This window comes from Meira miltonrushii (assembly GCF_003144205.1).
Source record: "Meira miltonrushii strain MCA 3882 unplaced genomic scaffold FA14scaffold_1, whole genome shotgun sequence".
NCBI lineage: Eukaryota > Fungi > Basidiomycota > Exobasidiomycetes > Exobasidiales > Brachybasidiaceae > Meira > Meira miltonrushii.
The window spans coordinates 2,461,765-2,474,932 of record NW_020289943.1 but is presented as its reverse complement, the minus strand read 5'-3'; the positions used below and the strand labels follow the sequence as shown (position 1 = coordinate 2,474,932).

At 44.3% G+C, this 13,168-nt stretch overlaps 4 protein-coding genes across 4 annotated transcripts; 2 read left to right on the top strand and 2 right to left on the bottom strand.

Annotated features, from left to right (window-relative positions):
• Positions 1-415: 415 nt before the first annotated feature.
• On the bottom strand, positions 416-3,270 carry FA14DRAFT_15568 (uncharacterized protein). The gene has a single exon (XM_025497775.1). It carries the CDS (start codon positions 3,229-3,231, stop codon positions 613-615), a length of 2,619 nt encoding a protein of 872 aa, XP_025357848.1. The 5' UTR covers positions 3,232-3,270; the 3' UTR covers positions 416-612.
• A 237-nt stretch (positions 3,271-3,507) lies between these two features.
• Positions 3,508-8,565, top strand: FA14DRAFT_159554 (uncharacterized protein). Its single transcript, XM_025498269.1, has one exon. The coding sequence runs from the start codon at positions 3,914-3,916 to the stop codon at positions 8,495-8,497; it is 4,584 nt and encodes a 1,527-aa protein (XP_025357847.1). The 5' UTR covers positions 3,508-3,913; the 3' UTR covers positions 8,498-8,565.
• Positions 8,566-8,632: 67 nt separating this feature from the next.
• On the bottom strand, positions 8,633-9,169 carry FA14DRAFT_170366 (DUF1168-domain-containing protein; the record flags this gene model as incomplete). The annotated part of the gene is made up of 1 exon (XM_025500276.1): positions 8,633-9,169. The coding sequence occupies one exon, from the start codon at positions 9,167-9,169 to the stop codon at positions 8,633-8,635; it is 537 nt and encodes a 178-aa protein (XP_025357846.1).
• A 439-nt stretch (positions 9,170-9,608) lies between these two features.
• On the top strand, positions 9,609-13,040 carry FA14DRAFT_105062 (Pkinase-domain-containing protein; the record flags this gene model as incomplete). Its single annotated transcript, XM_025495729.1, has 1 exon — positions 9,609-13,040. A coding segment is annotated over one exon (3,432 nt), but the record flags the coding sequence as incomplete, so codon positions are not given.
• Positions 13,041-13,168: the final 128 nt, after the last annotated feature.

Below are 13,168 nucleotides of genomic sequence, written 5' to 3'. Positions count from 1 at the left end.
AGATATCCCGCTTTTCCGGCTTCTCGGTAAGTTCTTTCTTTGCAGCTTTGGTAAGTTTGCTGCACTCTGCTCTCTTGTCCGTCCGTTGAGACCTCTGCGGCACCATTCTGCTCTGCAGGTATGAGTGAAGGTATCAAACCTTTGGATGGTGAAAGTTTTGCGTATGCACCTATCGTTATCGTTATCGACATGGCCAGCCAAATGACCCATCGATGCATGTGTAACGGGAGCAGCAGGTATGGTATGACATGCTTTTTTTGAATGGGCTATTCAAATTCAAGCCTTTTCTCATCATAGTCATCCAAAAGGATAAGTAATCAAGTTGGCTAATAATGGATGTATGCTACCCTACGTACGCACGCACGTACGCCTACGTATACTCCATATTAGCGTGACTTTATGCAAGAAGAAAGTCACTAAAATGACTGAGTTTCATGCTTGACTCTTTCCTTCATCATTGGACTCACGCAGGAGTGCAAAAGTGATGGACATGAGCATGCTAATGGCAATACTTGCGGGCACAACAACTATACAGACTCTCAAATCAGTTCTCGGCGGAACTATTTCACCATACAAAGCTGCAACTCATCATCATAGTTGTATTGTATGGATCTATTGGACTACAGCATCAATTCTGCTGATTAATGATTCCACTGCCATTTGAGTACCGCGTAGGATCTCTTGTGTGGTGTCTTTCAGAGATGAAAGTGTTGTAGTAGAACGGTTTGATTTTTTGATTTCGCCAACATTTTGTATGCTGTGAAAGACATCTTCCCATTCATCGGAAATTTTTTCTGGGATTGCAGGCCAATCATATGCTTGCAAAGCATCACGTACTTTCCGAAGGCTATTATTCACCTCACCTGAAGCTGGACATCCACCATGCGATGTGATGAAGCGGAATGTCTCAAAAGCTATGCAAGCACTATGGAATGTTGCGCTTGGTAGTTGATTGGGAATGGATATCCTCTTCACCATGTCATCAAGACGTTGTAGTACCTCCTCCGAGCTTGCTTGATCATTCAGTAAAGTGGTGATGTCTACTAAATCTTTCTCGTCTGCAGAGATTTCGCTTGCATCGTACTTCAAAACCCTCTTGCTCTTTTCGTCGTCGTCCTTCTGAGATGAAAGTAGTGTGCTTGAGAGTACAGATATCATCGATCGCACATAGGCCTCGTTTGGCTCTTTCGCAGTCGAGGTGGGCTCGGTTTGCACAATGATGTCATCTGCTTGGGGCGGTAAAAGGTTCAAGATCACACTTTTGTCTCTCTGATCGTAGAGTGTGTTCGCCGAAACTTTCTCTCTAGCTTCTTGTAGTTCATTTTTGATCACTTCTTCACGGATGCCGGGATTTATGTTCATCAGTTCTAATCTCGCCGCTTCAATCAGATGCAATTGCCTTGCGATAGAACTTGTCAACTTTTCCCCAAACAAAAGCAACTCTTCCACTCTGGAGAATGTTCCGTTTTCCATAGCCCTGCATACCATTTCGGGTACCTGCGTCTTGCCTTCTTGCCATACGTTACGCATTTGACGCATGCTGATAAGCCATTGACGTTCTTCTTCCGATGAGGGAGGCAGCAACAAAGTCGAATGTGCATATCTGTGAGCCAAGATCCAACCAAGGGTATCATATTGCACAGCTTTGATCCCTAGAGATTCAAATTGTAACCTAGCTTGATCGACAGATCCGAATTGTAGTAACAAGCGAACTTGCAAAATCCGTAGCTTGTATGCTTTGGGAGAATGCTTCAAACCCTCTTTCATCACCGTGCTGGCCAGAAATAGAGTTTTTTGCCAATCATTGTCATCTCTTTTTCGCCGTATAGAGCTTGCATGAACCAAAGCTTGCACCGTCAATAAGGCAAAATCGTCCCCGGGTTGCATCTCTGTCTTTGGCAAATCCTTACTCATCGGTAGAGATTTTGCGTACAATTGCGCATACGAGAGTGCGAGCGCTTCCTCTGAAGCAGCATCAATCTTTGTGACATCCTGCATAGCTCTCTTCAATTTCGCAATGTTCAGTAGACCATACAATTCATCCAGAGACGACATTGGCTTGTCAGATTGAAGTTTATTCTCCTCCTCATCAAGTTTTTGTGATATTGTTTGTCTCTCTTGCCCAGTCGCAAGTGAGAGATACACTTCCAAGTCTTCGTATGCACATCCTTTTCCTTTGAAATCGTCAAAATAAGAACTGAAGAGTTGTACAAAATTGATCGTTTGCAAGGCATACTGTTGCTCTCTCTCTGTTGTCTGTTTGAGTAGATATAGAGGTGCTAGACGTGTGGTTCTGTCTCTTTTATCCTGCCTTGCCAATTTGAGAAACTTTTCCTCCACGAATCGTATTGAGGCGGGTTTGGATGTCGTTTCGGCCATTGCCAAAGCGGATTCCACTGCCGCTTCCACCGCTTGCCAATTCCGCATTCCATCGTCCAAAGCTTTGATTGCTTCTGTGTTGATCACGTTCCATTGCCCTGTACTTTGCCTCAAATCATGTCGAAGAGCCTGCAGGGAGAGACTTTTTGCACAAAGAGCCTTGCCTGTCTCGCTTTCGTTTAAGAGCGTTAATGCTTCTTGCCAAGCTTTCTCACCTTCCTTTTGCATAATCCTTCCCGAAAGATAGAGAATTTCATCAGAGTTTTGACTAAGGGGCTTCGTCTCGAATTGCTTTGAGATCATCCTATGAGCTAATGGAAGTGCTAAAGCATAGCCCATAAGAGACGAATCATTTGCAATTAAACAATAAGCTTGCATCGACCACCAGAAGTACAAATCATCCGTGGCTTTCTTGGTTGATACCATTTTATGGATTTTCAATGCTGTTTGTTGAACTTTTTGCCATTGTTTGGTTCGAATGAAGGATGTGCATGCTTTCTTTGTCCATTCGATCGATCCGGGTTGTGCTTTACTGTACTTTTCCAGTAGATCAGCTTCATCTTGATCCCGCCCTAAAGATTGAAGTGTCATACATAGTGGTGCCAAAATTGAGCTATTAAGAGAGCTTTCTGATAGTTCTATTAGCTTATCCGCCACTTCGCTTGCTTCTTTCTTCTTTCCTTGTCTGTAAAGAGCTATCGATTTCAAAGAAGATGCCAAGTGTAGATTGGGCTGTTGGGTCAAAAGATCATCACATCGTTTTACGGCCGCTGAATTTCTTCCAGTATCAATGTCATCGTATATGGGAGCACATTGTCGTTCTTGTAAGAGAATGACGGGATTGAATGACATTCTCAACGGGATCCTTACCAGCTCCAATGTGGACGTAATGATGGCCAGGAAGAATTTGGAAGTTTTAACATTTTATTAGGCCCGTGCTAAAAGCCAGTTCCTGAGAACGCGTTTTTAGTGTCATGATGTTAAAGCGGGCGCTCGCGCTTTGATAAAGGCGGGCGTCAGGGCGGAAAGAGGGAAAAAGATAGGTGCATAATGCATGCATATACTCATTCATCCATCGTCTTCCCTAAAAATATGATTAAGCACACGTTCACATCTTTTTGCTTCTCTCACCATCAATTTTCTCTCACCCTTTACCCCCTTCAACACTCTTTCGCCCTTTTTACGTTGAAATACCAAACAGCAGCCCAAAATTTTACTCAGTGTATCGCATCGATAGTATTTATCGACTAGTGACCAATTCAATCTGTACAAACAAAAGCAGTATTGAAACCAGATTGCTCAGCGAACACCTCAGCCCAGCAAAAGTCGATCGTTTCTCTCTTGCTGCAAAAGGGCACTCGTATAAAAACTTGCACTTTTCTTGAGATCGCACTCGAAGACGGAAGCGATCTCGTTCAAAAGCAAACAGGGAGCCTTTTATTTCGAAAGTGGTTCGAACAAGGGAACGTTAAACTCGTAAACGTCCCTTGCTTCTCTACTTTCGATATAGCAAAAGTGCTCTCTTCACTCTCGTATGGTAAACACAGTCGTTTTCCAGCCTTCGCTGCTGGATTGCTGGGCATGTCGTGATTTGAAGCGATTTCGTCAAGTCTTGAAAGGAGGTGGCGCACTCGTTTTGACACAATCCCAACTGTCAGATAATGCATTGGCGAATGGTAAAGGATGTGCAGGTCCCAGTAGTTTTGGCAAAGACGTCAGCTCGTCCAATCTTTTATCGAATTCTCAAGGAAGATCACCAGCCCAAGGCGGACAATCGTGGGGTAGTGCAACAAATGCATTCAACGGACCTTGTTCACCGGCCGAAGTGAATAGAAGGGACTATCATGGGAGAACGGTCTTGCATCTCGTATCAGCAAGTACGGAACCGGTCAGCATAGATTATTTGACTGCTTTACTCGCTCACCCGGCTATCAATGTCAATCTGCAAGATCATGAAAGCGGTTGGACAGCCTTGCATAGGGCACTTTATCATGGAAACCTTCTCACCGCTTTAACACTTCTCAAACGCTCACCTCCAGCTGATATTCGCATCAAGGATTTTGAAGGTTTGACGCCTTTTGATCTCTACAATTCCACCGTTCATGGTACGAATCCCCCGAAAGCTCAAACGCCTGGAAATCTGGCCGGAGAATTGTTCACTTGGGGCGCAAATCGCAACTTTACGCTCGGTTTAGGAACAAGTGATGATCGAGCTTTTCCTGATAGAGCACAATTACGTTTTAATGAAGACGTTGAATATCGAATGAAGGAGACTGGAACAAAGTCAGAACAAAAGCGATCCCGACGCAAAGCCGGCACAAAATTTGACAAGATACAGGTCAAGGACGTAGGAATGAGTAGATTTGCCACTATAGTGCTCACATCCCAACCTTCCAGAAATGTCTGGGTATGTGGTATAGGCAATACTGGCCGCATTGGCAGAGCTCCACCTACACAACCAAATTTTGAGGTTTTGAAAGATTTTGATGGGACAGCAGAAGCTATTGCAATTGGTCCAGAACACACGATGATTTTGACTACAGAAGGAGACATTTTTAGCTTTGGCTTCAACAAATTTCAACAACTTGGTTATGCTCTCGAATTGGATCAAGGAAGCGTTGCATCGTCCTCAAAAGGTGGTGGTGGTGGTGCGGCTAAAACAACATTTGGTGGCCCCTCTCTCACAAATGCCGATCTTGATATTCAAATCAGTCCCCGTAAAGTGACAGGGATACTTAAAAAGGAAAGAGTGATCGGTATTGCTGCCGGTAAACTTCATTCGGCTGCTTTTACGTCAGATGCACTCTTTACATGGGGTAGCAACACGGGCCAATTGGGATATGATCGTGCGGCTACGCCTTCGCAAATTGTGCCGAGAAAGGTAACGGCAATCACGCCAAACATGTCAATCGTATCCGTAGCCTTGACCGATTACGCAACCGCTTGCCTTCTGTCTTCTGGGGATATCTTGTTACTACACAATGATACATCTTTTTTCATTCGCTTCCCACATCTGACATTCAGTTCACAGGCAAGCGTCTATCGGCCAAGGCAAGCGCGGCCAAAGCCCTCGATAATAAAGATTGCTGCGGGGCCCAATAATTCCATTGCTGCTATCTCAGACATTGGGGACCTTTGGCAATTCACACCAGAACATCCTTCCGAATATGCGCAAGCAAGTGGAACGTCAACGGGAGCAAAAGCAAACATCAAGCCGCAATTGATATGGTCTGTGAGAAAGAATAAAAAAGTAGGAGCTGCGCGAGATGTGGGCATAGGAAGCGGTCAAGATTTGATCATCGTAACGGAGTCTGGTCATGTCTTCGTTCGATCTCGCAAAAGCGACATTTTACCTCAGTCGAATATTTCATCCAACACGAATGCTTCCTATTCGAGCAATATTCTTCCCTCCGTTTCAGTCAAGGGCAAATCAGGTTGGAAGCCTGTCCCCTACTTGCAACGAGTTGTTCGTGTTGCGATGAATGAAAGTGGTGGATTGGCAGCTATCAAAACAGATGCTAAAGTACGGGAAGTGCGTTCGCGTTCGCGTACACTGAACGAAGATCTTCGTGACATTTTGGCACACCTCAAAACGAGCTCGGCAGCCGAAAAGGATGGACAAGATATCGTTGGAGATTTGGCCGAAGCATTCGCAACGGAATTACACACTACCGATGATGACGATGTTGCAGAGGTGATGTTATCATCTGATGATGATGATAGTGATAGTGATACGAGTAATCTTGGTGCTCAATATATAGCTCAAGCACAAACGATTGCCGAAGCTGGACGTAGATGGATGGATGTGAACGATCATCAAGATGTATCAATTGCCTTAAATCCAAAGGAAAGAATGCCATTCGGGTGCGATATGTTTGTCGTTGCTGCGAATCGATATCTTCCCGCACACAGAACTATACTCGCTGCACGTCTCCCTGAATTGGCAAGCATCTTACTCGATCCGCCGATGAAAGGTTCAGGTAAAATGTCTGACGGCATCATCGTACGTCGAAGAGCGAATGAATATACTACCTTATCTCTGACGAATTGTTCTTTCGTCACTGCACTCTTTTTGCTTCAATACCTTTACACCGACGATATTCCACCGGTTTGGACCTCAAGTGTAGGCATGCGGGTAGAGAAGGACTTTGCAAAGATGAAGTCTTCTGCTGCGCAGATTAGAGCACAGTTGAAACACCTGGTCGATGTGCTCAATTTACCCGCATTATCGCATTCACTTGATTTACCCGTTCCAGCATCTCCTAAGCCGCAGTTGTCGAGGGACATGCTCTCCTTCTTTCTCACCAATGTAGAGCAAGAGGAAGGAAAATCAAATCTACACGATGTGGAACTGCAATTGTCGGATCGTGTGGTGCGATGTCATTCCATCATGCTACGCCGATCACCTTTCTTCGCCGCTCTTCTTCAACCGCATTGGACGACAAATAGATGGACAACTGAAGGTGTCCTGAAGGTCGACATGTCTCATACACGTTGGGAGGTCGCACGGATCGCACTGATGTTCCTTTACACGGATAAAACATACGAACTCTTTGAGAATTGTGATTCGAATCGACAACACGACGAATTCATCGATTTTGTCACTGAAATTTTGGCATTTTCCAACGAGCTTCTGATTGAAAAATTGAAAGTTGTTTGCTGTGACTTCTTACGGGAGAGGATTTTGCCATCTAACGTAGCTGCTCTCATGACCGATGCAGACTTCTATCATGTTCCTGCTTTCAAAGAATCAATCATGGATTATTCAGCTCGCACATTGGAAACATTATTGGAATCAGGCATGTTAGACGATTTGGAAAACAAGATGATCAAAGACCTAACGAAACACGTTCGTCAAAAGCAAGATGAAAGATTGCATCGTACAAGAGCTGCCCAGCATATCAGCAATCTCATATCATTGCACAACGATTTCTATTTCGATTTGGATCTTCCGCTTCCATCTTTAGGAGTCATTGCTGCTCGTGTGCCAAAGAGGATGCCACGCTCAATAGAATCAAGACCTTTATCCCCAACGAATACATCAATCCAAATGCGTCGATCGTCCAATATCCAGCGTGCTATTCAATCAACTTCATCACCGATACCAAGTCCCGATTTGAAGGCATGGCAGCCTGGAGTAGGGAACAACAGTACATTAAGCGCCTCTACGTTGACGAATGATAGCAGCTTGATGTTTTCCATGGATGACGAGATGGACGACATCAGCGGTGAGAGCAAAAGGCAGATAGGTAAATCAAACGAAAACTTCTCTTTGCCGCCTGCTGTATCTTTAGTCGAAAATGGTTCTAGTCCTTCACGAGGCACTCCATGGAAATCGCGAACAATTGAAGTGAACAAATCGAATGGCAAAGAAGTTCATGGCTCACCTCTTGGCGCATCAGCACCGCAAGATTTACGTTCGATCATGGCTGCTGAAAAGACAACGTCTCAAAGGCCATCACCGTCTGTCGACAGAAGATCTTATCGTAAAAATATACCTATTAATGAAAGAGCAACGTCTCAGAAGTCAGTGCCGCTCGTCCAAGGAACACCGCCCAAATGGTCGATGCCAGCCGTTAATGAAACAACGTCTCAACGTTCCCTACCGTTCCCTGAATCCACCACTCCTCAAAGACCTTTGCCTGCTGCCGATAAATTAGGATCATCATGGTCATCACCAAGCTCTGTAAGGGGAATGTCTAGGCAGTCCATACCGCCGACCGGCTCGAATGGCTGGCCTGGACCGTCATCGCAGGCTTGGATATCATCAAATCAACAACAAACAATGTCTTTGGCAGATATTCAGGCCGAAGAATTGAAACGATTGAAAGATTTGACTGATAATCAACAGCGTGCACCAAAAAGTTTTGCCGAATTGCAAGAAGAAGACCGACGTGATAATGAGAGAAGGGCAAAAGAGGAAGAAGAAAGGAAAGCGTTTGAAAGCTGGTTTGAAGAAGAAAGTAAACGTGTAAAAGAAGACCAAAGTCGTCAACGGACGAGCAACGAGCCGAAGAAGCGAGGCGGATCGAGCGGAAACAAAACTCGCGGAGGTCGTGGCGGTAGTCGCGGTGGTCGTGGTGGTAAGAAAAAGATTGAGCAGAACGATGTACTATGATATTATTTGCTTTGTTATGTACCCTTGCTATATTAGATATCAAATTAGATGGATTGAAATTTTATCGAAACCTTGGTATTATTTTGCATTAATTGAGATTCTTGTACAATATTTTCAAATTGAACCATCATCAAATCACCCTTTTGAATCAGATTCGGGCTGTTGGAAGATCACCTCGGACGCGCCTTCTGCATGTAACCTCCGTCTTTTCTCATTCGTAGATTCCAAAATTTCTTCGTCTATGTGCTTGTTGATATCTGTTTGATTTGCTGATTTCGCTGCTCCTCTTGCTGCTTTCCTTTTATCGCGTTTTGCCCTATTTTTGTTCGTCTTTCTTTCGATAGCAAGTTGTACTTCTTTTTGACGATTTTGATATTCTTTTTCTTCTTTCTCCTTCTCGGCAGCTTCTTCCATCAACTTTATCCTTTCGTATTCCCTCCTTCTACTATGCTTATAAACGTGAAATTCTCCACTTCCAGCACCAGCACTACTTCCGCTCACATTTTTCATAATCTCTCTTGGCGGTCGAAGTGTTTTTTCATGTTGTAGTGGTGGTAGGGCAATTGGTTTATCCGGATTGGCTAATAATTTCTCCAGTTTTGCAGCTTGCTGTTCATGTGCTGTTGAAGCAGTCTGTTTAATAAAAGTGCGATGATCAGATGTATTCGACATGATGATGATGATGAGGATGATGGTGAGCAGAGTATCAGGCTAAAAGTTCTCTCCACACAAAATGATAATGCGTGACGCGTCTTTAGCCTGTCAGAACAACACCAACACCACGAATGCCCGCATAAAGAGAGGTAGGGGGGGTCAAACCAAAAATTAATGATTAAGATTTAGGGATGATAAGTAACGCCCAACTTCTCCTTTCTCTATATTAATACCGCATTCATTCGATCACATAAGGGCAAAATCATCATACAAATCATTAAACTCTGCACGCAAGTAATCGCCTATTGTTGATGACGATCCTAGACGAAAAATCGCATACCAACATCCTCATTTTCAGTTATTGAAATGCCAATTTAAGATGCCTTTGCGTACTTTCTCTTCCGACATTCCAACAACTCCTTCCCATCATGGTTCCCGTACTGATCAAAATCATCATAATGCAAATCAATCCGCCCTTCGTGTTGGTCATTTTCAGCTCGGGGATAGCCTTGGCAAAGGAGCATTTGGATCAGTCTACAGAGGATTGAATTGGATGTCTGGTGAAACTGTGGCTGTAAAGCAAGTTCGACTTGGCAATATGCCACGTGGAGAATTAAGGGAAATTATGGCAGAGATTGATCTTTTGAAAAACTTAAAGCATCCGAATATTGTCAAATACAAAGGTTCCGAAAAGACAAGGGAGTATTTGTTTATCATTCTGGAATACTGTGAGAATGGTTCTCTACAGCATATATGCAAACGATTTGGCAAATTTCCTGAAGGCTTGGTGGGCGTATATATATCTCAGATCCTGGAAGGCTTGATCTACTTACACGACCAAGGTGTCATTCATCGCGATATCAAAGGCGCCAACATTCTCACAACAAAAGATGGAAGCGTTAAATTGGCCGATTTTGGCGTAGCAACAAAGGCTGGCTCTTTGGTAGGAAACAATGCAGTGGTGGGAAGTCCATATTGGATGGCACCCGAAGTGATCGATCAAAGTGGTGCAACGACTGCAAGCGATATTTGGAGTGTGGGATGCGTGGTGATTGAGCTACTGGAAGGTAAACCGCCCTATCATCAACTGGATCCAATGCCTGCCCTTTTTCGAATTGTTCAAGATGATTGCCCTCCTTTACCTGAAGGTGCTTCTCCCGTTGTGAAAGACTTTTTGCTCCACTGTTTTCAAAAGGATGTGAACTTACGTGTTTCTGCGAAGAAGTTATCGAAGCATCCTTGGATGGTTTCTGCCAGACGACAATTAGAGCAGATGCGAAGTGGTGGATCGATTCGTGGTCATGCGGAAGCTGTAAAGACAGTCAAAGAATGGAATGAAGCAATCAATGAATCCAATAATCCTCTTCCCCAATCACGCGACGGTAAAGGTGCAGGATCTCAGTCGAACACATCTGCAAGGAAGGATGTTCAGAGGGTTACCAATACCCAGCACCGATCTGCAACAAGTGCCACACCACCAAAACCTCCCGAGAAGCGAGATCTGAAAAGAACCAAAGCCGGCCTCGTCGATCTGCGGCAACCTCTGGCAACATCCGTTATTGACGCTAATCGCCCTTTGCCTGTCCATTATCAAGTCGAGCAGGATACCGATAATTGGGATAATGATTTCGAAGAAGGAATCACAACGACAAAGCTTGCCGCTTTGGATAGGCAACACGGTGAGATAAGAAGAAAATCGGCAGTTGAAGCTGTAGACGCTGAAGTTGAAGAGGAAGATAATGGGGCGACAATACGACCTTCACGGATCAGCTCATTCTCCACTCCGAGTCTCAATGTCACTTTGGAGTCACATGAGGAAGTAGAGGAGGATTATTCAGATCTGATCTCAAACGGTGATGTTGAAAAATATGTGGAGCGTTTTGCACTCTTCCAACGTGAGCAAGGCAGGAATGATCTTCCCGTAAAACGACTTTTGCATCCAAGCGACCTCGACGGTATATTGAAACAAATACGTGAAGGTACAGATCATAGTCTGGAGATGCAAAGCAAGCTTTCGAACGAGCCAGGAAGTCATTACAAACCCGGTCAAGATAGTCATGCAAGCCTGGACAAATACTCGGAGCAGAACGATGAGGATGATTTCTCTGATTTGGTGATGGAAGATGAAGCAGAGGACAACAATAAGCTTTTGATGCCTTTGAGATTGGTCGATAGGCAATCAAGCAAGTCATGGATGGCAGAAGAAGATGCGGAAGAAGACCCATTCCTAGAGATTGAAAAAGATAGTCTTGCCGCTTCGGCTGATTTGGAAGCAAATATTGCTCGTGATAAGCACGCACGCATGTCTGCTCATGTGCTGGAATTGTTCGAACATTTGTCGATAAAGGCAACGGAAGACGATTTGATCAAGACATGCGATGAACTAGAACTCATTCTGACGGAGCAACCAGAGATGAAAGTACAAGCATTGGCTGCCCATGGAGCTCTGACAGTAATTGAATTATTGGAATCTATCCAAATACGCGATGTCATAAGTCGATTGCTCGGTTTGCTAAATGTCGTCATCTTTGAAGACGTTCAAGCACAGGAAAACTTATGCTTGATAGGTTCAATTCCCGTTGTGATGCCGTTCTGCTCAAAGAAATATCCGCATCACGTTCGCATTGAAGCGGCTCACTTCATCTTCAGTATGTGTTCAACATCCACATTGACGTTACAATTTGTCTTGAGCTGTAGGGGCTTGAGAACTCTTGTTGAACTGATCGATGAAGATTATACACAGCAAAGGGATCTCGTATGGCTAGGAGTTGCTTGTGTGAACGCTGTCTTGGAATTGCAAAGCCCAGCTTCCAGGAATGACTTTTGCAGAATGTTGGCCAAAGAAGGACTATTGGAACCTCTTTCAGGCGCACTTTTGAATGTGTTGGAGGACCAAGATGAAAACGAAGAAGCGAATTCGGCAAAAGAACATATTCTGCAAACCCTTTTCATCTATTCATCATCCGATTCTTGGATGAAAAGACAATTGGCGACCCGTATCGTGCTAAGACGTCTTTTGCAAGCCCTAAGGCGACTTGACACCAATGCAATGGTACAACTTCTCAAAGTATTGAAGAACTTGAGCATGAGTCCTGGTCTGTTGGATGAGATTGAAAACTGCAATGCTATTGAAGTTCTTGTCAATATTCTAGCAAGTCATTATGAAGGAAAAATGGGAACAGAGATTTCGAACCAGATTCTCAATGCGATGTACAATCTATGTCGTCTGAACGTTCGCCGACAAGAAGAAGCGGCCCAAGCAGGGCTAATTCCACACCTTTTACGAGTCGCAAAAACAAATTCTCCTCTTAAACAATTTGCACTGCCAATCCTCTGTGATATGGCACAAGGCGATAAATCTACGAGAAAGCGCTTGAGTCAGCAATGCGGATTAGGGTTCTTTTTGGAACTCTTGCAAGATCCAAATTGGCAATTGCAATCATTGGAGAGCATTTGTGTTTGGCTTCAAGGCGATCTGGCTCGCATTGAAGAATATCTACTTCGTCCAACTTCCGTTCAAGCTTTACTGTTTGTCTTTGTGTCTTCCAAACTTCGGCCGTTGGAAAACCTGTTGGAGACTTTTTTGAAGATCTTTAGGTTGAGCAATAGTATCACGTTGGCTTTGGGAAAGCAACCGCTATTCCTCAAACGTTTGACGGATCGACTACAAAATTCAACAAAAGCAATTGTTCGTTTGAATCTGCTACGAATCAGCAAAGCAATCTGCGATAGCCATCCAGACGTACAGCTTCTTATGCGTGATTTTGGACTCGTACAAATGATCGAAACTTTGTCACACAGCGATTCGATTCTCGTGAAAGAACTGGCGAGAGAGATCCTTTCGCAATTACATGTACAACGAGCGGTAAGGCGGGCAGCTTCGGAAACCACACTTTCAAAGACGGAGCCTTTGCCGCCCTCATTGACGCCGCCAAGAACGTCTTCCGTCAGAAGGCATATTAGCCGTTCCCAGCGAAACTAGGAACACTCCCACGAAACTAGGAAAGGGGATGTAAC